Genomic DNA, 26,559 nt, shown 5'->3' on the forward strand with positions numbered 1-26,559 from the left:
ATTTAAACAGAAAAAGTCCTACAGTTCCCAATATTCTCTAGTCAGCCATGCTGTTTAGGGACTGCTGGGAGGTATGGCTTTTTTAAGTTGTAGGGCATAGCTGTCAATGACAGGACATTTTGGAGAGCACTCATTCATAGGATCATCATAACTCGGAAATAATGACAAGTGGCAGCAACAAATCTTCATGAAAGTACAATCTCATCCTGGTTGGGAAATGCTGGGAATCATACGACTTTTTATTGGGGCACAATCCCATTCTTGTTGGGGAATGTTGAGAGTTTATTTCTTAATTAGATTACTATTCTGCTTTCTTCTTACAAACTCAAAGTGGCTTACATCATTCTCTTTATCCTCCTACTCTCAATCTTATCCCCACAACAACAACCCTACGAGGTAGGTTGGGCTGAGTCTGTGACTGGCCCAAAGACACCCAGATGGCTCCATGGCACAGTGGGGACTAGAACCCAAGTCCCAGGCCTGCATTGTTAACCACACTGGCTGTAGGTGTAGACTTTTTTTGTCTAAGCATGGATAGGATTCTGTTCTAATTCTGCAGAGCAAGAACGAGACGCACTCCCGATAAAGGTTTGCTAGGGATTTCAGACTCCCACTTTTCCCCTATCTGAAATGGGGGTAACAGGAAGTCAGAGAACCTTTTCTGCCCATGCGCTGTTTCTACTATTCGCGCGGGGAAGCTGTCATTCTCTCTCGCGGGATTTTATGGCAACTCTCGCTGTGAAGGTTTCTTCAATAGTACATCCGGACCGCCACCCCCAAAGGAGACTCAAGGATGGCAGCTTCGGTAGTTTTGAATACCACTAAGCATCTCTGGAGACCGGTCTTGCTGACACCTCGTTCGGTGAGAGGACGACTAGCTTACGGTTGTGACATTGACCTTGTGGGAAGCGAAGGCAACTCAGGACCACTCTGTTTTGTCCACGGGGGTGGGAAGAGGCACTGCGGCATTTCTGATTTGTTAGAGAACAAATAGTAGGCGGGACAAAAGGAGAACTTGGCTCTGCCATTGGGTAGATGCTCTGAATGAGGCGTTCCCAGAAAGATACCTTGGTGCGGTCTATTCTCCAGAGGGGTGAGAGTAGTTGCTTTAAGGATTGGACTACGCAGATACAGTAGACGAGAATTAAAGGGCTGTGTTGAGTCTTCTACAGATCAGGAATGGGGATATGTCAAGTTTTGCTTTCTAATTATTTTCGAAGTTAGTATTTTTAAAAACCCCGAGATGCACCAACAAGATCTAGGTAGAAACGACTTGCATTTCGAATGAAAGAATGGAATGCCATTGAATGATTGTATTTGAATGCCGTCCTATAGTCCATTTTAGAACATTCTGAGTCTGGGAATCTGTTTTCTGTCCTTCAACTGAGCTGTCTTCATTTCAGCAACTGAGTGTAGGTGGGAGAAGTAATTGTGTCGTTGGTATTACCAAATATCTGGGATACAGAAAGAAGCTGATCTCTTGCAGAACGTGCACAAATCTGCCAGTAGATACACAATTACAAGTACCCATTTTCTAGAAGGCAAACTGGTGAGGCTAAAAAAAACAAACCCATGTCCAAGAAGCTAAGTAGAAGACAGAAATGGTGACTGCATTCTGAGATGCTTTTGAATGCTCCACTTCCTACTCTAGTACCTATTTCACATGTCAGACTTGTGATTCTCTCAGAGGAACTCGTGCTCAGCATGGGCAAAACACCTTGTCTCTCTTCCTTCTGTTCTCCCCAAATGTTTTGTACCATCCTTGAGTTTTCCTTTTTTACTTCTATGAATGGGCGGGGGCATGCATCAAAACAAAGCACTATGCTACAACCACCCAACATTTTTATTTTCTGAATCCTGAGAATATTCATGGAAATAAACATTGCTGCTGGAATTCAGCACTTTTATCTTGCAGTATATTAGGCTCTCAGTTTAAAATAAAATGCATTATTTAAATCAGAAACATGTTTGGGGACCAATGCAAGTGTCTGTGGAAACCACCCTGAGAACACCAAATGTGTAAAGCTGCAGCATTGACAAGGATGTGACTATAACTAGGAGCAGCAAAGGAATTACAGGATTGTGCTTCCCTGTGTCCTGCCCACGGACATGCTCCATTTAAGTCTATCTGCCAGTATATCTTAGCTTACAGAATAGCACTGTTGGCATATCTGAAATGTTCCACTATTGTATTTTTTTTCTTTTTGTGGTGATGGCATATCCAGCATCATGTGAGCATTACAGGGCTTCTGCTGAATTCTGATGCTTCTCAACTAGTGGATCTTGGATAAAGGAATGTGCTTTCAAACATGTATTTGTTGTGTGTAGTTTGATTTTGATCAACATGTGCAACTGTCAGTTTATTAAAAAACTGCTTGACTGTGAATTAATTTGGGTGTTTGTGCTTAGCATAAGGTTTTGCACAGTTCTACAAAATGGTGGCTTTAAAAATGCAATCAAATCAGCTGATCAGAATACTGTTCAAAAGATCAGGTGCTGAACCCCATGCTTGGCAAAGAGAAATGACAAAGTCTCATTCAAGGCCAGAATTCTCTGGGGCCAAGCAGGGTGCTTAACCCCAGCTAAGTCCTATTCCCCTCTTGTAAGAATTTATACCCTTCTAGATTCCCAAATCTTGTTCCTTAGTCTGTCCTATTTTTCACCTCTTCCTCACAGGTGCAGGCTGTAACAGATGGCAGTCGCAGGAACGTGGCCTCGGTGTGTATAGCTTGCGTGTGAGCATTCAGTATCTTTTAGCCTGAGGGCTGAAGGCAAAAGGAGTGCAGCCAAACACAGCACGCCATTTTACTTTAAAGTTCTTACTGCCAATAAGTAAACCCTATGAATGGCATTTTAGTCAGTCAGATTGGGGGAAAACTGCAAATGCCTGGAACCCAAGAGATGATTGCTGGTTGTGGTGGCAGGGGGGTGGCCATCTATGGTCCCAGGTAGCATGATTAAGCTGCCAGGCCTAAGGTTCTGCACTTCTGCTATGCAGCCTTAGTTTCAGAGAGATGCTGAAGTGAGTGGGGCAGTCATGTGTTGTTGGCTGTCACTTCCCCCTTGCCGAGGCAGGTTCATTTACAGCTGTTTTAGATGCCTGGACTACTGTAAGGACATAAGAGATGGTGAAACACCAGGCTAACAAAATAGTCAAGATGCCTTTTAGTTAAGGTTGCATTTTCTAACTGCTGCCTAAATACATCTTTTTCTTTCCCCAATATCTGTTCCTGTCATGCCTCCTACAGCAAACAACCATTGTAAGTATTTTTCCTACCTTGTCAATACTAAATCTAACTTTCTAGCCAATATGCAGAGGCCTCAACTGCACCTATCAAATATTCAGGGGCTGGAAGAGACCTGAGCTGGATGGTGATGGGCAAGGGGTGATGGCTGATTGTGTGCTTCTCTTAAAAGTGAATGGTGAGAAATAGGTATGGTTCTGAGGTTGTAGGATCTGCATATGCAACAGAGAATGTGCTTTGCTTGTATACAGTGTACAGTCATAAAAACAATGGAAACACCTGTGCTGTATCAGACCACAAGCACATCTAGTAAATAAGGAAACAAATGAATACTCCTGTTTTTCTCAGTGGTTGGGTGGATCATCCAAGGGCCTGAAGGCAGTAGTCCTGCCCCTACTGTACTCCCGAGCCTTGGTGTTCAGGACTGGCCATGATGCCTTTAGTTGCTGCATGAATTTTTCTGATCCCCCTTTCCAAGCCAGTTTGTGTTCCATCAGTTATGTGTTGTGTGAAGACATGCTTTCCTTGAACCTGTTGCCATTATATTTATTGTTCTTTATATTATATTATATTATACATTATATTGTAGGGTGAGCCCCCCAAGTTCTAGTTTCATGGAGCCATCAGTGGCAACCAGTCTTGATGGCTATATGCTGTATGTATCAAAAGCAGCATGCTCATGTGTGCCAGTTCCTGGGGAACATGGACAGCAGGGTGCTGCTGCTCTTCTGCCCTGCTTGTTTGCCTTGTGGACAGCTGGGTGGCTAGTGTGTGAACAGAATGTGTGCTAGATAGACCCTGGGTCTGATCTAGCAAGGCTCTTAGGCTCTTACAGGAGAAAGATTGCAGAAAATTATCTCCCCATTCCCATCACACTATGCATAATTTTATAAAATTCTGTCATGTCCCTCCTTACCTCTGTTTCCCAGCCTTTCTAAACTATAAGGAAGATCCCAAATGTTTTTTTCCCTAATATAGAACATACCCCAGCCGCTAAATCAGTGTCTTTGGCCTTCCCTTTGTTTTTCTCTTCGCAACATTCTTCTCAATATTCTCTAGCGATCCAGATTAGTCCAAACTGTTTTGTTTATTCAATAGTCCTGCCGCATTAGCTAAGGACTCTCCCTGAGTGTTCCAGGTGTATAGGTTATATCATGCCTTTAGGATAATGACTGGTTTATTTTTAATCCTGTTCTTTAATATAATAATTCCGGGCATGGAATTGTTCTTATCTGACGCTACAACACATGCATTACACAAAAGTAAATCTCAGAAATTCATGGGACTAACTCCCAGGTAGGTGCGCATGCAATTGGAGATATAGTTGATGTTTTCAGAGGCCATGCAACTCTGAGATCTCTTTCCTGGCTCGTTTAGCAGTGGTTATGTGTAGACAAGATTCTTTTGCCCCAGTGTGCATTACTTTACATTCATTGCTGTTTAAATGTCCACTCTTCCAACCTTGGCAACTTCTTTTGTGGTCTTATTCCTTGTATCACCAGTCCAAGGAATTTGGACCAGAAGCACGGGAAAGTTTCTTTCTAGAAAGGGGCAAATTAGGATTGATGTTACTAGCCATTTTTCTGTGCATTGTGCAGTCCTGGGGATATCTGGGGCTAATTGGAGATGATGAGAAATGTCTGGATTTTGTTCTAGTCTCCCTGTACCTATTTCTCTTTTTTTACAGCCTCCACCTGCCAAATATGGGGGACGTCACACTGTCACCATGATTCCCGGAGATGGCATTGGGCCAGAACTCATGCTTCATGTCAAGGAGTTGTTCAGGTATCAGCTCCCTCCCTCTCCCCAGTTTCCAAGCCTGTGCATCAATGGAGACCTCTTATGCCCCACAGAGCCATGATCAGGTTCCCAGTGACTGCCCCAGACTTCTCTTATCCCTCCACCAGGCATGCTAGTGTTCCTGTGGATTTTGAAGAAGTTCTGGTGAGCTCAGAGGCATCTGAAGAGGACATCAAGAATGCCCTCATGGCCATCCGTCGGAACCGTGTGGCCTTGAAAGGTAATGGTGGTCTTTTCACAGTGGACATAGTCATGCAAGTAGAGTCATTCTGCTAAAAGGAGGCTGAAAAGATGAAGTACCTGGAGTGTCCTGTGTATCAGCTAACTGTGGGTGGGGAGCTGCAAGGGCCTGTTGAGCAGAAGACAGTCTGGCCTAGACCCGGGGTACTGTACCACATGGGCTAGAGGGCTTGCTAAAAGCCAGAGGAGAGGGGTGGGGGACTCTTGTTGGGTCATGGGTTCTTTAAGCAGAAGCAGGCGCCACACTTGTTTTCTCAGCTCAGTGTTTGTGGGGCATAACTGCAAAATGGGGTGGCGGGGAGCTTGCAACCTCAGTGGTGGATTGGCTTGTAGCAGGCATGGGGAACAGGTAGTCACTGGTGGACTGAAACTCCCATCAGCCCTAGCCAGCAGAATCAGTGGTTAAGAGTGATGGGAATTACAGTCCAACAACAACTGGAGAAACACCTGTTCCGATGTCTGTGTTCTGTTGGTCCTGTGGAATGGTGCCCTTTTTGTCTCCTGCTTTCTGCGATGGGGTCTTAATTCCAAAGTGGCTGGCTTAATTCTAAGGTGAGCTGGTGCATGTGACTGATGGTGGTTGGGACTGATGGCTATCTTGCCCGTTAGGCTGAGAGATATTATTGTATTATGCCATATATAGGCATTACTACTAGGAATAATAATGCACAGCCCCTTGATACTATGGATGGTGCATTCCTCATGGTAGACCATGGGGTGACTTTTTATTTCCAAATGCTTTTTGGATGACAGACATTTTTTAGTTCTTTCCTTTTCATCATCTAGAACGAGCCCATTCTGGTTTTGCTGTAACAATATGTGAAAAGACGAGCTTGAGGAGCCTCTGCTATTACTCATGCCTTAAAGCAATTTTCCCTGGAGGATTGGTGCCACTCATTCCCATTTAATGGATAGAGAGACAGAAGCTGACAAACTGTGTATTTTCTCCAGAATCTCAGAATATTTGTTGACAGTTTGGAATTCTGAATATCCAGATTTCTAAGCTCTGGTGGTTTATCCACATCTATGTGCATCATGGGTTCCTATCCCTAGACTTAAGACAAGGATTAGCACAGACACTGTTATTAGGCTGGCCCATCTTATTGCATCTTGCTTACCAGGGCCAGAAATGGGTCCCGTTTTCTAACTGGTTCTTTCTTCCTGGCTTTATAGGAAACATCGAGACAAACCATAATCTACCACCTTCCCACAAGTCCCGGAACAACATATTGCGGTAAGATGAGAGAAGGTTAACCAAATGGCAGGCAGAGCTTTGGAGTTTCTTTCACTGGGCTCTGCACAGCTTGAGCTAACCAGTCACAGAGAGTGGCTCACCAGGAGCTCCATGAACCAGACTGGTTCTTGTGTTGACTGCCTTGGACTGCAAAAACAAGGGGCTGATGTCAGACATCTGGCAGGCAACAACCCATGTCTGTCAGACCACACTGCTTAGAAGGTGAGGTCGGGGTTGGACAAGGGGCTGGGCTTGAGGGGCAGGGTCATATGCTGATTCTTGTACATTGCATTTCTCCCTGTGCATTTGATTTCTCATGAGGCTTGATGTCCCATGCTGTCTTTTCTGCTTTCTCCACCATCTCTTCAAGGATTAGGAGGGTCCTGGACAATGCTTTTCTTCATGTTGCATCACCTGTACCCGGTTCTGCTGGCAAGCAACTGATAGGCCAGAATAATGGCCCTTGCCATGCTAACGCCGTGGCTGGAGTTGGGAGTACCAAGCTGGGTGGTGCTTCATTTCTTACAGAGGCCCTTGGATAGCTTCTAGGAAAGATTTGAATCCTTTTCCTAGTATCTTTTCCCCAAAGTTTTTAGTACTCATTAGGGTGCAGCTTATGGCACCTCCAGGGACCTCAGTTTGCTTTTCTGCAAAAGTAGGGGAGTGCTTGACTGCATGATGCTATATTTGATAAGGTCATTGGAGTGAAACTGGGTCTGGGCAGCCCACACAGTTTGGGCTGGGAAAGAAGCTGCAAAACCTTAAGCAACAGCTTAGTAGTCCTTCCCAGGAGCTCTTTCCCAGTCTCTCTGCCTCTCTCCAGAATCTTAAAAATTAACAGCCAAAAGTATGAATCTTGGAACTGGATGGAAGATGTTATGCTAAAATGTATGTGCCTGTGTCCTTCATTTCTGTGTGGCTTGCGTGGCAGTGCTGCCTGTCCTAAGAGCGAGGCTTGTGTGTCCTCCCATGCACATTCTGTGTAGCAGCATGGCGAGGCTTTCCTCCTCGTTGCTGAGCAGAGCGCCATGCAGCACAAGAGGGGCAGGTGGGTGTGCAGGCCTGTATTCCCGTGCCCGCTTCTCCAGCTCCTGTCCAGGCATGTCGGAAAAGCCTGCTTCCTGTGGCACAGGTTGTCCTCCCGCAGCAGGGCAGGACTATTGGTAGCAACACAACCCTCTTATTGAGGCTACCGGTGGGGAAGAGTGGGTCGAGTGCCCTCCAAAATGCCTTGTGCGTGAAGTCTGTGCTGCTGACCTGCTCCTTGGCATTTCTGCCTCCACAGCACCAACCTGGACCTCTTTGCCAACGTGATCCATTGCAAGAGCCTTCCACGAGTGGCAACCAGGCACCGTGACATCGACATCCTGATAGTCCGGGAAAACACGGAGGGGGAATACAGCAGCCTGGAGCACGAGGTGCCCGTTTGCAGAGGAAGCTAAGCTCGCCTTTGGCATCCCCCGGCCACCCTCACCCGGGGCTCGACCGTCTTTGCATGAGGGCTCATGAGTGCCTCCTGTGGCACGCCTGCTCCCAGCTTATGACAGCTCTGCAGTGGGTGTTGAAGGATGGGAATGGGAGGGTGCGTCACCGTACAGCAGGTGACCTTCCACTGTTCATAATATTCTGCATAGGGGCTGGCAGCTGGCAGTGCGGGAGCTCAGTCTGGCCTCGGTCGCTCCTCCTCCCGGTCTCCAGGGTGCCTCTCCTTATGGTGCACCTCCAAGTGCTTTCTCCTACCCAAGTCAAGAAGCTGATCTTTAACAGTGTGAACAGCCACGCAGTTTCCCCATGCACCTCTTAGAAGCAGCTGCCAAAGCAAGGCAAACGAGTGAGCACTTGTGCTTCAGTGCATGAGGGTTCTGCTCATGAAGGCAAGAGCCGTTTGATTTTTGCCTTGCTGCATGGGGCTGAGAGATGGGCAGGTGCAGAGCCCACAGCTCCGGCTGCATTAAATCTAGGTCCTCCCTTGGAAATTACATATGGCAGATATTTTGGAGGGGAAAGACACAAGCAAAGAGTTTGGTGTCTAAAGACAGTGGTCCTCTCTGGCCAGCTTTGCAGAGGTCATGCCTAGTAGGTACCCCGTCCTGCCTAGCCTCCGGTTCTTCAGTCCTGGGGCTGGAGGGAGCTCCAGGGATGCTGATGATGGCACTCTCCACAGAGTGTATCTGGTGTAGTGGAGAGCCTGAAGATCATCACCAAGACCAAGTCACTGCGCATTGCTGAGTACGCCTTCAAGCTGGCGCATGAGACCGGTCGCAAGAAGGTGACTGCCGTCCACAAGGCCAACATCATGTAGGTCATGGACACATGTAGTGGGTTTTTTTACATTTCTTAGTATCTGGGGATGCGAAGCAATTGTGTGGGAAAGGAATGGGAATTCTCTAGCTCAGCTGAAGATGCTTCCAGTTCTGATGCCTGTGTGATATGGGCTACTGGGTCTTGGGAGCATTTTCCTCCTAGGCCATGCGGTCAGGAGCAGGCAGGGAAACTGGCTCAGTTCTGTGCTTTGAGCAGCTCTGCTGAGCTTCCTGCACTTGTCCAGGACCCCACAGGGCTTCCTCTGCTGCGGGTGGCAACTCTACAGCAGGCTGGCCATCTTCTTTGCTGACACCCCTTCTTTGTCCTCCTGTAAAGGAAGCTGGGGGATGGTCTCTTCCTGCAGTGCTGCAAAGAGGTTGCGGCCAGCTACCCAAACATCACCTTCGACAGCATGATTGTTGACAACACCACAATGCAGGTACTGTGACGCTGGCCTGGTTTCATGCCCATCTGCAGTCTCGTAAGCCTTATATGAAGAAAATCCAACCTTGGTTTTCATTTGCTCTGACAGTACAGAATTGCCCTTCAAATTTCTCCAGTAGCCTCTCCCAATTTTCCAGTTTTTCCCAAATCCACAAACCTTATGTGCAGAGCCCAGAAAATGAGCACAGGTGTTGGTCCCACTGGTCTGTGCCCACAGACCATTGGTATTATCCTCTCTGCAGTCAGTAGGACTGACTGTTGCATTTTCTTGTGATCAAAGCAATATAGAATTCCTTGGAGATAAAGGAGATTGAAGTAACATTCACTGGAATGATTTAAATTCAGAGAGCCTTTATGCATGATATTGGGTAGACCTGAAACACATTTATTTCTGACTGGGTTGGCTGAGAGAGGACTTTCATAGCAGCCATCCACGTTGCTCTCACTACTTTCTTTGAATCTCTAGCTGGTGTCCCGCCCGCAGCAGTTTGATGTTATGGTTATGCCTAATCTCTATGGCAACATTGTGAACAATGTCTGTGCTGGACTGGTTGGGGGCCCAGGCCTAGTACCAGGAGCAAACTATGGACGCGACTATGCAGTTTTTGAAACGGTGAGGACTAGAATGACGTTGAGATTTTGAGAGGGATAGATATCAAATGTTCTGGTAAAGTGTGGGGTGGGTGATGACACGGGCAGGAACATGTAGTTGCCAACTGACCAAATGTTTTCCTTATGGGCTTGTGCAAACTTAATTGTGTGGGGTGTTCTTTACTGTAATTAAGAGATTGAAAGCAGGCAACAGGACTACATTCTTTGCTCTGGACCATTTTCCACACCTGTCTTAACTATGGTGAGATACAAGATTAGCACCAGCCTTAAGTAGGGTTAAGGCCAAGCAGGATTCCATCTTCAACAGGATTGGAAACCAGCTCGGGTGTGTGCAGTGATAGGGCCAGATACACAATGTAGTGGAGAGGAGGACAGTTCGAAGCTGAGGTTTGCAAGCTGGACACAGGATCCTGAGGATATTTGCAATTTCACTTGCAACTCTTCTTGTTGCCAGTGGCATCATTGCAATGCAGAACTGTTTATGCAGCAAAGGCAGGCAACATGCCCTGTGTAGCCTTTGACTGCTCTTGGCAGCCTGCCAGCTCAGGGAGCCCATCTCTCTTCCCTGCAGCCCAGTGGGCACCTGGCACCCCATGGGATCTGCCAGGTAGAAAAGGTTGCTCACCTCTTCTTTACAGCATGGAGTGGGACAGCAATAGGCCTCTGTCCCAAGGATCCTGCAATATAAGATTTGACCATGGGCAAAGAAGCTTAAAAAGTGGAGGTGGAAGTCAGTTACCTAGACATAAAATTTAGATGTCCTCAGAATTGGCACCTGAGTTGTAGAAGCAGGTGGGGTGCTCGATTGTTCTGGGCCCCATGTTTTGGGGGGGGAGGGCAGCCCTGAGCATCTCCTCTCAGCTGGACCCTCAAATTGCGATTGGCAGCCATGTAACTGGAGAAGGGATCTCTCAGTGAGGCTGTGATGACGGGTGAGGCTGGCATCCTAGCATCTTTTTAGCATTGTCTGGAAGCAGTGGAGAGCAGATGAGTTTGAAAAAATGTAGCACGAGAGAGTCTCTTGAGTTTTGGAAACAGCCTTGTTCCACGGCTCATGTAGTTCAGTGGCTAACACATCGCCTCTGTTTCTCCCCGCTTCTCTCTCCAGGCCACACGCAATACTGGCAAGAGCATTGCGGGCAAGAACATCGCCAACCCTACAGCCATGTTGCTTGCCAGCTGTATGATGCTGGATCACCTCAAGTATGTGTCTGAGCCCTCTCTCCCCATCCCGGCTGCAGCCGTGTGCTTCCCTTCAAGGCCCAATTAGTTCAGCTCCTAGCTGCAACAGCTGGCTTCACATTTCATTTTGGTGGCAACATTTCCTGGGTGACATTGGAGTGGGAGGTGGTGAAAGACCGATGTACCCTACAAGGCTGTTCTGAGGAGAAAATGTGAGCATTCCCTATTCTGCCCAGAGCTCCTTAGAAGACAGGCGGGCTAAACATGGGTTAGAACATATATCCCAGCTAACGTAAGAATGCAGGTGGCAGTGGGGCAGCATACTGTATTTGGGCACGCCAGACACCCCTTGGGTTTGTTGTTCATTACAGATTGCACAGCTACGCATCTGTGATCCGCAAAGCAGTCCTGGCCTCCATGGATGATGCAGATGTAAGTTGCTCCAGTCTCCTAATAATAAATGAAACACTGGGAATATGAGGAGTTTCTCAGATATAGAGTGACTGGGCGCCTCTCCCTTGGGCCTTTACATATCAGCAGAGGGCTTGAAATCCACTGTAGAACTTCTTATGCTAGTTTGCTATTCAGTCTGGAGGGGAACCCAAAACCTGTGTGGTCATTGCTGTGTATGTTTGAGATGCTCTTAAAACACAAGTTGTAACCATTCCCCAAGAACTAGCAAATGCAATGAGAAAATCTGTGCCTCTCCCCATCTTCTGCTCAGCTCAGGAGAGCAGGCAGGGCAAAGGAAAAGGCAGCTTTTCTGCCTCAAGTCCTCGCTCCCCATAGGATAGCTATGCCTGGACCTTGAAGAGAAGCCCCACTTCAGGAGGAATAGGCTGCTGCTTCTGACACTTGGCATGAGGGGCAGTGGTGGCACAAAGCTGATGGGGCTACTCTGAGGAGGCTGGGCCAGCAGCCACGCGGACTGGCAAATGCACACACACACAAATCTGGGGAAGTCAAGACCTTGTCGCTTAGCAATTGCATTCTAACTGGCCTTGCCGTAGGGGTACACAGCCTGTTTATACCACAAACCTGTGGTGGCTTTATAAATATTTCTTTTGCAGAAGTTATGATGGTTAATGATTTTTTAAACCAGGTGAGATCTTAGTGCACACACATCCCTCGACCTTTAGTTCTGTGGGTTTCCAAGAGCATGGAAACATAGGATAACTTTAGCTGGTTCACAGTAGCAGCACTTTCACCATACAAATATATGGTAAAATAATTGAGAAGGGAATCTCCAACTGTATTTTTAGGCTAAAGGTCGAGCCGGATTCTGAAAATGCTGGAGACAATTATTTGATTGGAGCAAGAGTGGTTGGAACTGTTTCTCATGGAACTTTTTTCTTTCTTGTCTCCAGACTCATACACCAGATATTGGGGGCCAGGGAACAACTTCAGCAGCTGTACAGTCAATTCTGAAGCAGATCATCAATGCCAGCCCTAGCGTGGCACAGGTGAAGAAGGCAGCAGCATTCCACTCTTGGGGTGGGGAGGGGGAAATGTGGTTTGTGGTAGGTATTGAGGAAGAGAAGCCTTCCTGCATTGAGCACAGCGAAAGCCACTTTTATGATGGGAATTTGAGTAGGGAGATAAGTGTGAGTATAAGTGTGATTAAGAATTATAAGTGTGATTAGACAGAATGAGAGGAAAAATGATCTTATTTCCAAACTGCTCATGCTGGTCAATGGATTGTTCTTTTGTTTTCTCTATTAGTGATATCCTGAATCATAAGGGCAGCAACAAAGGAGTTTTCCCACACCAGCCGCAATGAAACCAATTCCCTGCTGCCACGTCCACGAAAGAGAGTGGAGTGACCCTTCTTTTAGCAAATGGAGCTGTCCCTTCCATTACAAGTTATTAAAGCACAATCTCCATCTTTTGTACATAGTGTGCAAATTGACAGTTTCTCCCCACCTCCCCATAGGAAATAAATGTCATAGTGAGGTCTCTCATGTTTATGCCTGTCTCTTGCTTTTAGGCTGACTCGTGTTGGAAAATGGATTGTCAGGATGAGGGAAAAAAGCAGAAGGGTTTGGGGTACGATTTGTGTGGGGGGGGGGGCAACTAGTGAGTTTTACTGAACGAATCTGCAAGCAAGGGCAGAATAGCAACAATTAAAAAATTAGGAATACCTGGTTTTGTAAGGAAGCAGTTGCTTAATTTCAAGGTACCCGAGTGTGTTAAAAACGCTAGTTTTTTGATGGCTATGCTTTGCCCAATCAACTACAAAAAGGCACGCTTACTTTTCAGGCTTAACTTTCATAACACAAGCCATGTCCCATGCCTTTGATGCATGTAAGCCTCTAAGCATGGAGGTTTACATGCATCCTGTGCATGGAATAAGATGCACCTGCCACATCCTGCCACCTAGATGGCCTTCTGGGTAAGAGTTAGAGAGGGAAGTAGGTTGGGACGCGACCAGGAATGTGCATACAGCCTGTCAGGCAGCACACCCCTTTCTGCCCTGTGTGAGGCCCAGTTGCAGATGGAGCAGGGCTTGGAATAATGCTTTGGCCTCCCAGATGATGTCAGGTAACCATCTCTTAATGAAACTATGCAGTTAATAGTTTCAGTGTGGAAGGAAGGAAGTTTTGCTCTAAGGGAGTGGATATTTTTCAAGAGGCAGAAGATTTCTCAGTGTGCCTGGTCTTGCACTTCTGTTAGCAGTGGAGAGCACCAAGGAACTGCAGGATACGAAAGCTGTACCCCATTCCTTATAGCCATAAGGCCTAGAAATTTGCCCTTCTATTTAGCAACCGAAAACAGGCACTGTGCAGGGCACAGCACCCATATACATGTGATGCACAGAGACCACAATGAAGAATTATGCCTGCAGCAAACTTGTGCATCTATAAGTGGTGCATTTTGTTGCTCATCTGGGCCCTGTTGAACTGAGTGGTTCTTTAAAAGAAGCATGAATTCTCTTTTCAATGGCAAAATGGACAGCTTCAGGCTGCTGAATTCTAAGATTCCACTGTCCTTTTCCAGCACTGCTCACAGATCTGCTTTACTTCCACAGCAATGCATTAAAATGTAATACCAGAATAACCACAGTACTTCACTTCAGAGAAAGAGTAAAAAGCTCCATCCCTTTACCCTCACAAGAGTTAAGAACCTGTTCCTGACTGGGTTCTTCCCTGCCATGGTATTCTTAAACATAACTTGGCCTTAGAAAAGAAGAGGCAAAGGCTACTGCAAATGTTTTAATGAAAATTCTTGAATTTAATCCCTGCAACAGCACGGGGAGGGGGTGGGTTCAAAACAGCCACACGCGCACACACTCTTTCTCCCTGGACATGAGCACACACAGGCCACACCCAACACCAAGGCTATGGCTTTGCATGAAAGAGACTGAAGTGCAAGGAAAAAGTCTTGTCTCCCTTTCCTTAGGCCTGGTTTCCTGCAACCCAACTTTGGTTTAAAGACACTCCTCTTAAATAACATTGTACCCAGATGGCTCCATACCCATGAACAGCCTTCCTCACCCTGCTGCCCTCCAAAGGTGTTTGCATTGCAATCAGCCTGGGAATGATGGGAACTGTGGGGGGCACCAGGTCGGGGAAGGCTGTCCGAGAAGCTCCAGATCTACTTCTGCTGAAATATTATTCCTTGGTTCCAGTACTACAGATTGGATTCTGGTTAACTTAGTTGACCCTATTTTGTACTGAAATCAATGGGACTTAAGTTTAGTTAAATTGTGTTGGATCCGACCAGATGTCCCCCTGGTAGAAGAGACTGGAACCTTGGGTTTATGCCTGCCACTAAGTATTTTTAGCCCTCTGTGTCTTTCCTTTAGTCATAGTTCTTTTTTGAGTCCAAACTATTTTAGGGAATGGCCAAGGAGCCCTCTCATCCTCACTCAGTCCTTCATCACAAACAGTAGATAGGCTCCTTCTTGAAGGCACAAAGTAGCCTGAACATTTTGCTCATCCTGAGCTAAGCTTTCTGGAGCAGCTGTTCTCTCTGCCTTAAAAAATAATTAAAAGCTGACCACATGTAGCAAAAGTGTCAAAAATATTAATGGGGTGGTTGTAGCAGCCACTTGAAATGGTAACAGTTCTGCCTTTCCTGTACATCCACAGGGAAGGAGGGAGTTAGAGGGTAACCACACAAGCTCAAACAATATACAGCTAATATCCTCCTTTTTCCAGCTAGGGATAAGGCTTGAAATACATTCTGCAAATAGCTTGGCTATGAGCATTGTTGCTCCCCACCAGTCGCAAAAAGTGGGGCAACAACTGTACTGATGAAGGAAATGGGCAGCACAGGAATAAAAGTTAACCAGAGACAACCTTACTTCTCCAAGGTACAAAAAGTTCGGCTTGGTTGAAAAGAAAAAAAAATCACTTACCAATTTGCAAAAATGTATTTTTCATAATGAGGGCTGGCAACTTGTTTTTAAAGTTGTGATGGTTGGAATATCAGCTTTTGCATGGCTGCTTACAACTCAGCCTTTGGCTAATGTAAAACATACGTATTAGGGACTGCAGCATTATTTATGATTTATATGTCTAGGCAGTGGGAAACAGGACTCAAATATCTGTGGAATAGAAAAGGGTTGATCACCACTCTGGGGAGTCTTCCAGCAAATGCATGTACGTACAGTTAGATCCAGTCTCTGGGCGAGAGTCAGCTTGGAACAGGAATCCCTCCCCCGTCCCACTTTGCTACCTACCCACTGCTGCCCTTTTTTGCCCCTCCCACTGCTTCTACCATAGAGATCCTATCCCAAGGCCTTATCAGGTTGCGCAAATTCAACTGCTTGCAAAACAGTTTTGGTTCAAGAATGCCCCAAGCCTCCTTGGTATGGAAGTTTGGAGGGCACCCACCAGAACTACATGGCGCCTGTGCCATTTCAGGCTGGGGACTCAAACTTAAGAGGTCACACCATCACCTCCAACTTCTTGCTCAAACACTCAGGAACATCTTCCAGTTCACCTTCCAAACTGTATCCATGTATTTAACCTGCACCTCACAGACACCTGCTGCAATCTTTTCCTTCCCTACCACTTCTCACTAGCATGCCAACAGGGGTTAGGAAAGGCAGGAGCCTTTGTTCCTTCTGCCCTAAAAGGGGGGATGCACATGCGTGCACACGCACACACACACTCTTGCGAGGAGTTCCCAGACTAATTAAAAACTATTGGCGTCAGTCAAGGGCACCTGGCAAGATGACCGTTGAAAGCACCAAGAAGGCAACTTCTCTGAAAAGAAGTGGTGAGGGGTTGGGAAAACTTCTGGCTGTGCTTCAGAAATGGGTTCTGGGGTTCCATGTCCAGCCCTCCAGCCCCTCCCTGCCATGAAACCAGCCTCCTGCCCCCTATCCTGGAATGGCCTCCGCTTAGTGGCAGGAACCGTGGAAAGAACAAGGCCTCCTCCCTTCACGCCAGGGACAGCACGAGGTGCTGCGCCAAGGTGATCCACAAGGGCTAGAGGCCCTTACTTCACCAAGCACTTGGTCTGGACAGTTAGTCCTAGGAGTGGAGCCATGGATGCTCCAGACACTGGGCCGCCGTGGCACGCTCTTCGGGGATGTACTCCATCATGGGCAGCAGGAAATCTGTGAACTGGGCAGCCTGCTCAAGGGGCCACTCATATTTCTCCACCAGGACCTCATAGAGGCCCCAGTGCTTCAGGTTCTTAATGTGGCGCAGTTCCCCTGGGGAAGAAAGGCAACAGAGAGTCAAAGACTGGGGACAGCCAAAGATGAGAGCTTTTTGTACGAGGGTTCTTCAAAACGTTTCCACACTTTCTTTTAACTCTGTATGTTAAGAATTTCAAAAACAAATTACATTACTTTTCTACATAGTCACCTTTCTTTGTGATGCATTTTCCCCACGTCATACCAACTTTTTAATGCCATCAGCAAAAAAATATAAAATATAAAAGTGCAGAAACTTTTTGAAGACCCCTCATATTTCATACTGAAAAATAACACTTTACAGCATGTGCATATTCAGCGAGTTTGCATGCCCTCTCTTATTGGGTATTTGATTGCAGCTTATGCTGGCTACAGGAAAGGGCAAAGACTTGTGCAGGACACTAAAGCATTAACTTCTGAACATGGGCCACTATTCAGCAGGCACTGCCCAGGCATTTTCAAGTGTCTCTTTTCAGACAAAAAGGCTGGAAACTTGCACTTTACAAAATAAAATAGACACTGGGGTCCTCAGGACGAAGGAAGTAGCAGCTTGGGCCTGACCACAGGAGGCCCTGTGATGATTCATGGTGCACTGGCCATACCGATCTAAGCTACTGTGTGCATCACTCTTCTACGCGCTCGAACAAGCAGGAGTTCTGCACAAGAGCACATCCTGCTGAATTGTGTTCCATATTGGAAGGGAAGGAATGGGCAGCAGAATGGTGCCAATTAATCCAGCAATTAATTGTGTGGTGGAACATAGATTGCTTGTTCATGAAATCAACTGGACTCTGGAATCCACCACCCTGAACTGTTGTAACCTTCAGGAAATTTACTGCTGGTGGGTACAGAAAGCCCACAGCAGACTCCGTGGTGTGCAACATTCATTCATTCATTCATTTGGAGAACTTATATGCCGCCCTACTCGCATAAGCCTCGGGCTTTAATGGCCCTTTCGTCCAGTACTTGGTTCTGCTGTACCCAGGGTCCTCTCTCACAACCTCACTCCCACAGAAAGGCTTGGAACATACAGGTCAGGAACATGCCTCCTCCAGATCAACAAAGAGACATGACATTTCCCAGCTCACCTCGCCGATTGAAGTACTCCCGTGAATAGCGTCCCGAAAGAGCAAAGTGGGGAGGGATATCTCCCAGTAACTCAACAATGTGCGCAATGTGATCTGAAAGAGGGAAAGTGTCAGAGCCATGGGGCCTTGAAGGGAAGGCTGCCCCACTGCTGCCACAGCATCACCCCCAATACTCCATCCATGGTACAGCTGATCAGCAGGGAAGAACTTGGGCTGTGGGGGTCACTCCTGGGGAAGGAGCGGGTTGGATAAAGGGATGGAACCCAGGCAGGGGAGGCAAATGCAGTTCCTCCTCATTAATGCAATGCCAACAGACATTGAGGGTTGACTAATGGATATGGTGATCTTGGAATAATGCCTTCTTAGAAATATCTGCTGGAGGAGAGCTTTGTGAATACTGGGCTGACAGAAAGACACACAAATGGGACCTGGATCAAAGCAATTCAAAACTTTCCCAGGAAGCAAGACTGACAAAAGTGAGGCTGCCATACTTTGGTACATGAGAAGGGAAAATTCCCTGCAGAAAGGCCATCGTGCTAGGGAAAGTCAAAGGCAGATGAAGAGAAGGAAGACCAAGGATGAGATGGCTTGACTCCATAAAGGAAGCCACAGCCTTGAACTTGGAAGAATGGAGCAGGGCTGCCGAGGACAAGACAGAGTCGGGGGCTTGCATTCACAGGGCTGCCCTAAGCTGGAAATGACATGATGGCACGTAACAAAGGGATGCGGACCCTCCTGGGACTGGCACTGAACGGAGGCATGGCTGGGAACCCTCCGAGGGCCCACAGCCCAGCACTGGCCCCATGCAGGTGCTCCTCCTCCTCATCACTGCAACCCGCCTGTTCGGCTGCCTCTTGCTCTGACCCAGACAGCAGCCCTGGGGAGGAGGAGCAGGTGCTGCGCCCTGCGGCCTCACTAGCCCTCAGCCTGCCAAGCAAGCAGGTGGTGGGGAGAAGAAGTCAGAGCACCGGGTGACAAGGGGAGACGCCATGCAAGGGAGAGGCCCTCCAGGGTGCCTTGCCCCAAAGCCTGGTGCCAGCACTGCACCTCCCTCAGGCTGAGGCCGGTTTCTCCCTCGCCCTCTCCCACCTTCCATGTGAGAGCTCCTTTTCTCCCTATTTTCCTTTCTGTAGTAGGACAGAAGGGCCAGGCGGGTCCATTCCCCTCCAACAGGCCCCTTCACTTCCCCTTCTGGCAGAACCCTGCAAATCAGCAGCAACATCACCAGTGCTCGGGGGGGGGGGTTGTTTTTTTTACAATTATGCCAGCCGGCAACCCCAGATTCAGTCCTCATCAACTCAAACAAGAGCTTCTTACCTTCATCCCTGGTGTAATCCTCGCCAGAGTGGGGTTCAAAGAGGTAATCGCCAGTTGCCAGTTCAAATGCCTGCCCAAGAAAGGTGGGAGGGAATTATTGGGGGGGGGGTTGTACCCACACTTGGGAGTAATAACATCTGTATTGTTAAGAGATCTCCCCTCTCCCTCCACAGTCAACCAGTGTTTCAGATGAACTGATGTCTGGATTTTGGCCCTCAGTGGGTCCTGGACCCTGCAGACTGCCACCAACCTCCAGGAAAAGGCAGAGAACTACATGAAGCTCCAGCCACTCGCCATAAGGATTCAGATGGGACTGTCTGGACTCCAGTGGGGCCAGGGACAGGTTTAGCCTCTAGTCCAAACAGCGAGGGAACTCTTCTGCTGGCACTGCCCCGTTCCCTGCAGAAGCCAGCTTGGCAGGAGCTGTGTTTGCTGTTGGAATAGGTGGCATCATATACCAAAATCAGATCTTGGGGACACACAGAGAGGTATTCTCCAGGCATGCTGGCACATTTTGTGAGCTGCTTCATGCAGCACACAGATGGCAGGCAATGTCTGCTTCAGCAATTGCTGTGTCATCACCAGATTAGGTATTTGTGCCGAGAAGTTGCAGAAAGGGGAAAACACCCACCCAGCCAGCCACAGCTCAGCTGCTGGGATGTGGAACGTGTGGCCCTCTAGCAGCTTTTGGACAGCCGCTCCCATCAGCCCCCACCATGAACTATGTAAGCTGGGGTTGATGGGACTTGCAGCCCAAAACACCCAGAAGGCTAAGCATTGCCCACCCCTGCTCCACAAGAATGAAATAAACAGATATGGTAACAGCATCATATGGCGCCATTACAAGCAGCCTTTGGGAGAAGGAGCTGCTGCATCTGCTAGGCCTGATTTCTGCTGGCTTGGATTAGGGCTTATTAAATGAGTGGGGTGTTTTTACAAGTTGTCCTTTTGTATGTTGTTTCAAAGGACATTTTAAATATGTGACAGTATTAACAGGACCGTCAATGAAGGAAGGGGATTTAATCTGTTCATCGTCTAGCTTATAAGTTATTTGGTTTAAAACACGGGCGGGAAACTTTTGGGGGGTTCATGGCCCTCCTCCAGAACCTACTAGGGGCTGCCCTCTCCCCCACCAATGAATTTGCTGCAGCAGAAAGAAAAGTGGAAATACTGTGAGGAAACCCAGGCATGCAGGAAGTACACAGCTGGGTGGCAAGCAGACTGGTGACCCTGGAAGGGCTCCTTGCACAAGGGCTGTTCGTTGTTGTTGCAGGAGTGGTGGCAGGAAACAACCATGTGAGGGGAAGCATGGTCACCCTGCCTAACTCCACACAAGCTTGCATGTTGCTCTGTCATGGCAGCACAAGACTCTGCCTGACTGCAGAGGAACTGCAGCATAACAGATGATTTAATAAACTGAAGCTATCACACTGTGGTTAGAAGGGAAAGCCAACCTTTCCTATTTTCTTTACAATTAGAAAACTGCAGGGCTATTTCCACTGTTCTTCTATTGTGCTGGGAGCATATCTCTTCTGTGCTCAGCCTCCGAATGGCCAGGAAAGCTGCAAACCTTTCTGGAGCTCTGGAGGCCTACAAGCCCATATGTATGACATACAGAGACTATGAAAAAGAAGTAAGGCAACCTTCCAAAGCTTGTGTTGCCATCAAAAAAGAGTGGGAGACACACAAGAGATGATCTTTTAGAGAAAAGAGTAGCCCTGCTGGATCAGGCCCAACCCCAGAGGAGTCTGGCATCCTCTTGTCCGCAGGAGCTACCCAGATGGCTCTGGGAAGGTCACTAGCAGGAGCCAAAGACAATGATAACTTTTTTCTGTTGCCCTTCTCCGGATATGTGCATGTATTTAGTGACACATAAATAAATATGTGCATTTATTTAGTGGCACATTAAACCTGGAACTACACCCAGCAGCCATGGATAGTGTGTCTCAGAGCAGGTTAGCAAGAGTCTCCCCGGCCCTACCCAGTCCTCCAGGCCCTGCAAGAGCAGAGGGTAATTCTTGTCAGAATTTAGACACCCTTCCCAGGGCTCTGCTTCCAACCATATATGCTGCTGCCTTCATCTAAAAACTGCAGCCCTGAGTAATGCCAACAAAGCCACCCACCACCACCAGAACTGAACACGGAAGGGAGTGAGTAGCCGTTGGGAAGGGGGCCCTTAGCATACCATACATGCTGTACTCCAGATATCGGCTGGAGTGCTGTAGTTGGCACCAATCAGGACCTCCAGGGCTCGGTACTGTCGGGTCTGAATATCTTCGGTAAAATGTTTGTGCTGAGGAAATTAAGGATATGATCAATATCTCTCTCCCTCTCTGCACGCACATGCACACACACACACACACACACACACACACACACACAGAGGGGGAGGCAGGGAACACAACACAGATGCCACATGCTGTGCCATAACAAGTTAACTGAAAGGTAAATGTGCACATAATTCAAGAGCCTGTGGTGGGCAGCTCCTTCAAAGAGCCACCCCCAGAGACCAAAGCAAATGTCCCTTCCACAATGACATGCTTGGTTCAGTTCAGACGGGCCTGGGAGCAGCACCCTGTTTCATCCCACCTCCCCAAAGGCAACAAAGCTCCCCGTTCCTGACAGCACACGAGTCTCACTACTTCCCCATGCAAGCCTGGCCACTTCCCAACTTCCTCTGAGATAATCATCAAAGCACTCTCTGCAGTGTTATTTAAAATTCTACACGGTGTTCTCTACCAGTATGTTTTAGCAAACTGCATCCCACCGGAGGAGCCACTGTGGTACAGTGGTGAGAGTGCTGGACTCTTGCCAGGGAGGTCAGAGTTTAACCCCGCCCTCACCATGAAGCCCATTAGGCAACCTTGCTGACAAGCACTTCTTTGCAGCCTATCCTACCTCACAGGATTCTCATGAGAATGCAGTGGCGGTAAACTACCTGGAACTTATTAGAAGACAGGTGGGCTATACATCAGTTACCACTTATTTAATTATTTGTAAGATGGGAAAAACTGACATTTTCCACTTAAGTATTTGTGATGCATTCTCTTCTTTTGTTGAGGGTGATTATTCCTCTATGTGCCTTCCAGGCCTGCTGCAAACACCTTACTTATTAAGAATTCTATCCACAGTGATTTAGACTGCTTCCAACCTGTTTCCCCAATTCCCTAGAGAACAAGCCCTTAAACAACCCACATGCACTCCAGCCTCTGCAAAACCACCCCCATCTCCCCATGGCCAACCCGACCAAAGCAACTTGTCCTGTCTGGCAGATGGTGGGGGCACTCACCACCCAGCAGGCATTGCCCAGATCTGCTATCTTCACTTGGATCTTGTCTGCATTTTGGGGCTCCAAGGGGTTCACCAGGTATTCAGAGGTACCTAAAGCTGCTCAGGCAGTCAAAGATGGGGAACAGAATTAAAAAAAAAAAAAAGAAACCAACAAGCCACTGCATGAAGCAGTAATCTGTACATCCACCTTACCTCTCCCTGCTAAAAATGAAGCATCTTAATCTGTCCACGTATTGTTTCAGAGGCACTAGCTCACAACATTATCAGTGTCTAAAATGGAAAATCCAAAATGGCACTCCCTCTCAACCTCCGTTTGATATAATAATTAACTGTCATTTCGCTACCCCTCATATGGGATTGCTTTATTCCCTGATGCAAAATGGCCGCCAAGGTGAAGAGCAACAGCTGGACAAAGGTTTGAGTGTCTCCCGTGAGGCAGGGAAAAGCCTGGCCAGAGTTCTGTGGGACACCAAGGGGTTGACTGAACCCCTGCTTCAGCCAGGCCAGGGCTCGGTCCCAGAGCCAGTCCTGGCACACGATGGCTGCTCCCTGAGGGGCTTCCAGAGCACCACCAACCTGCTCTGTTTGCAGGTTATTACTTAGGGCCAGTGGCATCACCTCTCCTGGGTTTTTCCACCGCTGCTTCTGTCTTTCCTCTTACTGGAGAAAAACCATGAAGAAAGGCAGAACAGCTGCAGAAAGCTTGTTGGCTGGTACTGCTAGGAATCCCTCGCCTGAAAGCACCCCTGGCATCACCATTAAGAAAAGGTTGCCTCTGACCACATAAGAAACATTTTTACCCTTATCACCAAGAAGATACAAGCAGCCTCCCTTCCCCACAGCATCTGAGATCAGGTCGCAACGCACCATTTCCAGGCAGGCTGAAGCCTCAGCACCTCCCTTTCCAGAGGTTAACTATTCAGCCATTCTGCTGGCATGTGGTACTGAGTCACCAAAACCCCAAATTCATTCAAAAATGAAAACTCCCCTGCGATCCCCAAACAGGGGCTGCCTGCCAGGCAGGGGCTGCCTGCTAGGCCTCTCTAATCAGGCTTGCTGGGGACAGACAATTCTGCCAGTTCTCTGCCTCTGTTGAGACTGAATTTTTCAAAATCAGAATCATCACAGTGGAACGACACCCTGAAAGAGCTGGGGAGCAGAACATAAGGCCCTTCAGCTGTTGTTAGACTGTAATTCCCATCACACTCTACTGGCTAAGGCTGGGACTGATGGGAGGTGCAGCCACTAGGTCCCCACCCCTGCAACGCATGCAGAAATGTGTTCTCTTAAGAAAGCAGGTGATTCTGTCTCTGAAAACATTCAAAAATTGAATCTTCCGACCTGAAAAGAGGATGAATCTTTCCAGTTTTACCTCAGGGAGAAGGTGCTCCCATTGTGTCACAACTGTGGCCAAGGCCAAGGCTCAGCATCTGGTACCTGAGAAACTGTAGATACCCAGATGAAAGGTTAAGCTTGCTTAGAGTTTGCTCCCTGGACACCCTGCTCTGGGAGCCTCCAGGACTGGCAGGGGATACTCACTGCTGGGGGAGAGGAGCCCTCCACGCTCCCGCTGGTTAGAAAGACCTGACAAGGCTGAGCCGGAGAAGAGGGACCCTGAGAAGCCGGAGGTTGCCGAGTCAGGGCTGAAGTGGCGGCTGGCTGAGCCTGGTGGGGAGTGCCCGTTGCAGCTGTCGTAGGTGTTGTGTGTGTGGAAACCAGAAGACGATGTCAAGCTTTGGGGGCTGCAGGCCAGAGAGCCCCCCAAGGGCTCTGCTCCTTGAACAGCGGAGACTGAGATGGGGGTGCCACCATGCAGCTCTGCAGGCGAGGAAAGAAGAGGATTGGGGTTTCTCAGACACTTTCCCAATGCTGGGCAAAAGGGCGAAGCAGTCATCATTGTCACAAGAAAAAGCAACAGAGCTCCACAGAAGCCACATTATCTGAACAAGGTCATACTACCTGCCTGCTTTTTTAAAAAATAGTATTTTTACCTTGTTTTGGTATTACTGTACTGTATTTTTATTGTGAACTACTTAGTATATAAATGTTAATGTATTCAGTCAACTAAAAGAATTATATGTAAAAAAAACCCCAAATAGATCTATGAGCACTCAACAAGAATGATATGGGTAAAAAGACCTCTAAGAGACAGAGGCAGGCAGCCAAGAAGCACCCCATAAACACTTGGAATGAAAAAAATCAGAACCCAGGTATTACAACAAATAGTGCAGGGTGAATAAAAAGCAATGATTTTTTGAAAAATTAAAAATGAATTTTTAAATTTTAAATGAACATTTTTAATTTAAATTGGATTTTTAAAAACTAAAAACTTTTTGAGGAAAAATCTAGCTAAATATAGTTTTCTACTTAAGATGCAGTATAATCGAAAGGTTACTCATCATGAAATAAGGTTTAGGGGTTTTTTATGTAGCGTGAGGCTGTATGTTCATGAAATGTTTAAATTTTTGAGCAATGTCATGTTCTTCCAGAGGTTTCTGTAAGATCATTGGGCAATTTTTCTATCTAGATTATCACAAATGCTTGGTTTTACAGTTCTCAAAACTGAGAATTTGTCTCTGTGGAGATCACATGCCTCTTCTTCACAGCAAAATGTTATAAAATAAACATAAAGAGAGGAGAAAAAGACCTTAATCTTGTTGTCCCTTCGCAAATCTATGTACAGAGAATCAACCCCTTCCTTCTGAAGTGCTAAGTTTCAAAAAATGCAATGAACAGAAGGTTGTTAGGAGTGGAACAGTTCTGCACAAGAAGTTAAATGTGAAGAGGGAAGGCAAGCAGTAAAAATGAAAGTGAAACCTTTTGAGGAGAATTCTTCCCAAGTCTCTGGATCTTTTTGTGCATAGCCTGAGGTTTATATTATTCTCTCCCTCAAGGAGAAAAATATAATTACAGCAGGCTGTGAAAGAGACCCAGTTTGGGAATATTTTAATGAAGTACCTCTACCTACAGGTAAGACAGGCATGCATGCAAATTATGTAGAAACCCATGACTTAAATCTAATCTTACTGACTAGTGATTTAAATCTATCCACCCTGGAAAAGTGCTCACAAGACATATATTCTCCCTGAAGTGCTGCATCCACCTGTTCTGGGAGACTGTCCTACTTCAAGCTCTGAGGAACCCTCAGGGTGAAACATCCTACTGCAGTAAAAATAAAATTCGTTTCACTCCAAACTTCAAGACAAAGGGTAGGTTAGACTCCTTCTCACATCTAGTTTATGTGCAGTGGTGTCTTTATTGCAGTACGGAGAAGCATCTAGTCCCTTAAAGCCCCTCCTGCAGGTTGAAGTGGTGTAAAAAACTATGCATGATGTGTGAAAGGGGTTATCTCAAGAAGTAATTTCATGCCAGATGAAAGGATGCACGGTCAATTTAGAAAATTCACAATTGCAAGCTGGGGCAAAGGCTGCCAACCTGAACAGCTTTTAAAGGGGTAGACAAATAAATGGAGTGCGCAGCTATCAATGACAACTGGTCACAGATGTTTAAGCTGGGCAGAAGAGCAAGGCACAAATGGAGAATGTGCATGCAAGCGCGTGTTCATCTAAACCTTGCAGGCTTGACCACACAGAGGCAGAACCACAGGGGGTCCCCACCCACAACCTCACCTGGGGTCCACGAGGCATCACCGGCTGCCAGTTCCTCCAGCTGTTGAAGGTCCCGAAGGCGTTCAGCCAGGAGCTGACTCTGCCGTTTCTGCTTTCTCTTCAGTTTCTTCCTCTTGTTCTTCGAAAGCTTCCCATTCTGGGAGATGAAAGGGCCTCATGTCACAGCCCTGTCCACTCATAATTCTGGGGCTGCATGGGAAAGTGGGGTGGCAAGGGGTCGGGTGGAAGCATGCCAATAGCCATGTGCCTGCTCCTGATGCTTGGAGGCAGGCATGGGGGGATTAGAAGGAGCAAACCAAGGCAATCACCTGGAAGCAAACGGGACAGTCAGTGGGCAGGGGAAGCCCAGAACAACAGGGATTTTGGCCCACACCAAAACACAGCAAATGCAAGAGGGTAGCCATGTGCATACAACTGAGGGGGAAAGCATCAAAAAAGGCACTGCTGATCTGTACGGTGCACAAGGAAAAACCTGTCTATTAACAGTGCAAATGTTAAAAGTGAATGGCTGGAAACAAAGGCC

The 26,559-nt window shown here is 47.3% G+C and overlaps 2 protein-coding genes across 4 annotated transcripts in view; one reads left to right on the top strand and one right to left on the bottom strand.

Moving 5' to 3' along the window:
- The first annotated feature begins 702 nt into the window (after window positions 1–702).
- On the top strand, window positions 703–13,017 carry IDH3G (isocitrate dehydrogenase (NAD(+)) 3 non-catalytic subunit gamma). 2 transcript variants are annotated; one of them, XM_044443763.1, is made up of 14 exons: window positions 703–862; window positions 2,677–2,718; window positions 3,249–3,260; window positions 4,933–5,030; window positions 5,153–5,265; window positions 6,459–6,519; window positions 7,805–7,937; window positions 8,684–8,817; window positions 9,160–9,262; window positions 9,734–9,880; window positions 10,988–11,082; window positions 11,433–11,493; window positions 12,429–12,524; window positions 12,784–13,017. In XM_044443763.1, the coding sequence occupies exons 1-14, from the start codon at window positions 794–796 to the stop codon at window positions 12,784–12,786; spliced, it is 1,167 nt and encodes a 388-aa protein (XP_044299698.1). In that variant the 5' UTR covers window positions 703–793; the 3' UTR covers window positions 12,787–13,017. The 2 variants fall into 2 exon arrangements, with proteins under 2 accessions (XP_044299698.1, XP_044299699.1); XM_044443764.1 differs by lacking the exon at window positions 703–862 and adding an exon at window positions 1,244–1,262.
- A 1,243-nt stretch (window positions 13,018–14,260) lies between these two features.
- The window catches only part of SRPK3 (SRSF protein kinase 3), a 34,091-nt gene continuing 21,792 nt past the window's right edge, over window positions 14,261–26,559 (bottom strand). For both annotated transcript variants that reach the window (XM_044443758.1, XM_044443759.1), the window contains 7 exons: window positions 26,037–26,172; window positions 23,947–24,225; window positions 22,406–22,503; window positions 21,302–21,409; window positions 19,117–19,186; window positions 17,800–17,892; window positions 14,261–16,729 (listed from right to left, as the gene is read on the bottom strand). In XM_044443758.1, the coding sequence (XP_044299693.1) occupies window positions 16,545–16,729; window positions 17,800–17,892; window positions 19,117–19,186; window positions 21,302–21,409; window positions 22,406–22,503; window positions 23,947–24,225; window positions 26,037–26,172 (969 nt within the window). In that variant the 3' untranslated portion in view covers window positions 14,261–16,544. The remainder of the gene's footprint in view (window positions 16,730–17,799; window positions 17,893–19,116; window positions 19,187–21,301; window positions 21,410–22,405; window positions 22,504–23,946; window positions 24,226–26,036; window positions 26,173–26,559) is intronic.

Source organism: Varanus komodoensis, unplaced genomic scaffold, assembly GCF_004798865.1.
Source record: "Varanus komodoensis strain SLA01 unplaced genomic scaffold, ASM479886v1 scaffold42, whole genome shotgun sequence".
Lineage (NCBI taxonomy): Eukaryota > Metazoa > Chordata > Lepidosauria > Squamata > Varanidae > Varanus > Varanus komodoensis.

Coding starts and splice junctions, on each gene's coding strand:
- IDH3G (XM_044443763.1), top strand. CDS start 794: ATGGCAGCTTCGGTAGTTTTGAATACCACTAAGCATCTCTGGAGACCG. Junction 863..2,676: donor TCTTGCTGACACCTCGTTCG/GTGAGAGGACGA, acceptor TCTTCCTCACAG/GTGCAGGCTGTAACAGATGG. Junction 11,083..11,432: donor ATGATGCTGGATCACCTCAA/GTATGTGTCTGA, acceptor TGTTCATTACAG/ATTGCACAGCTACGCATCTG.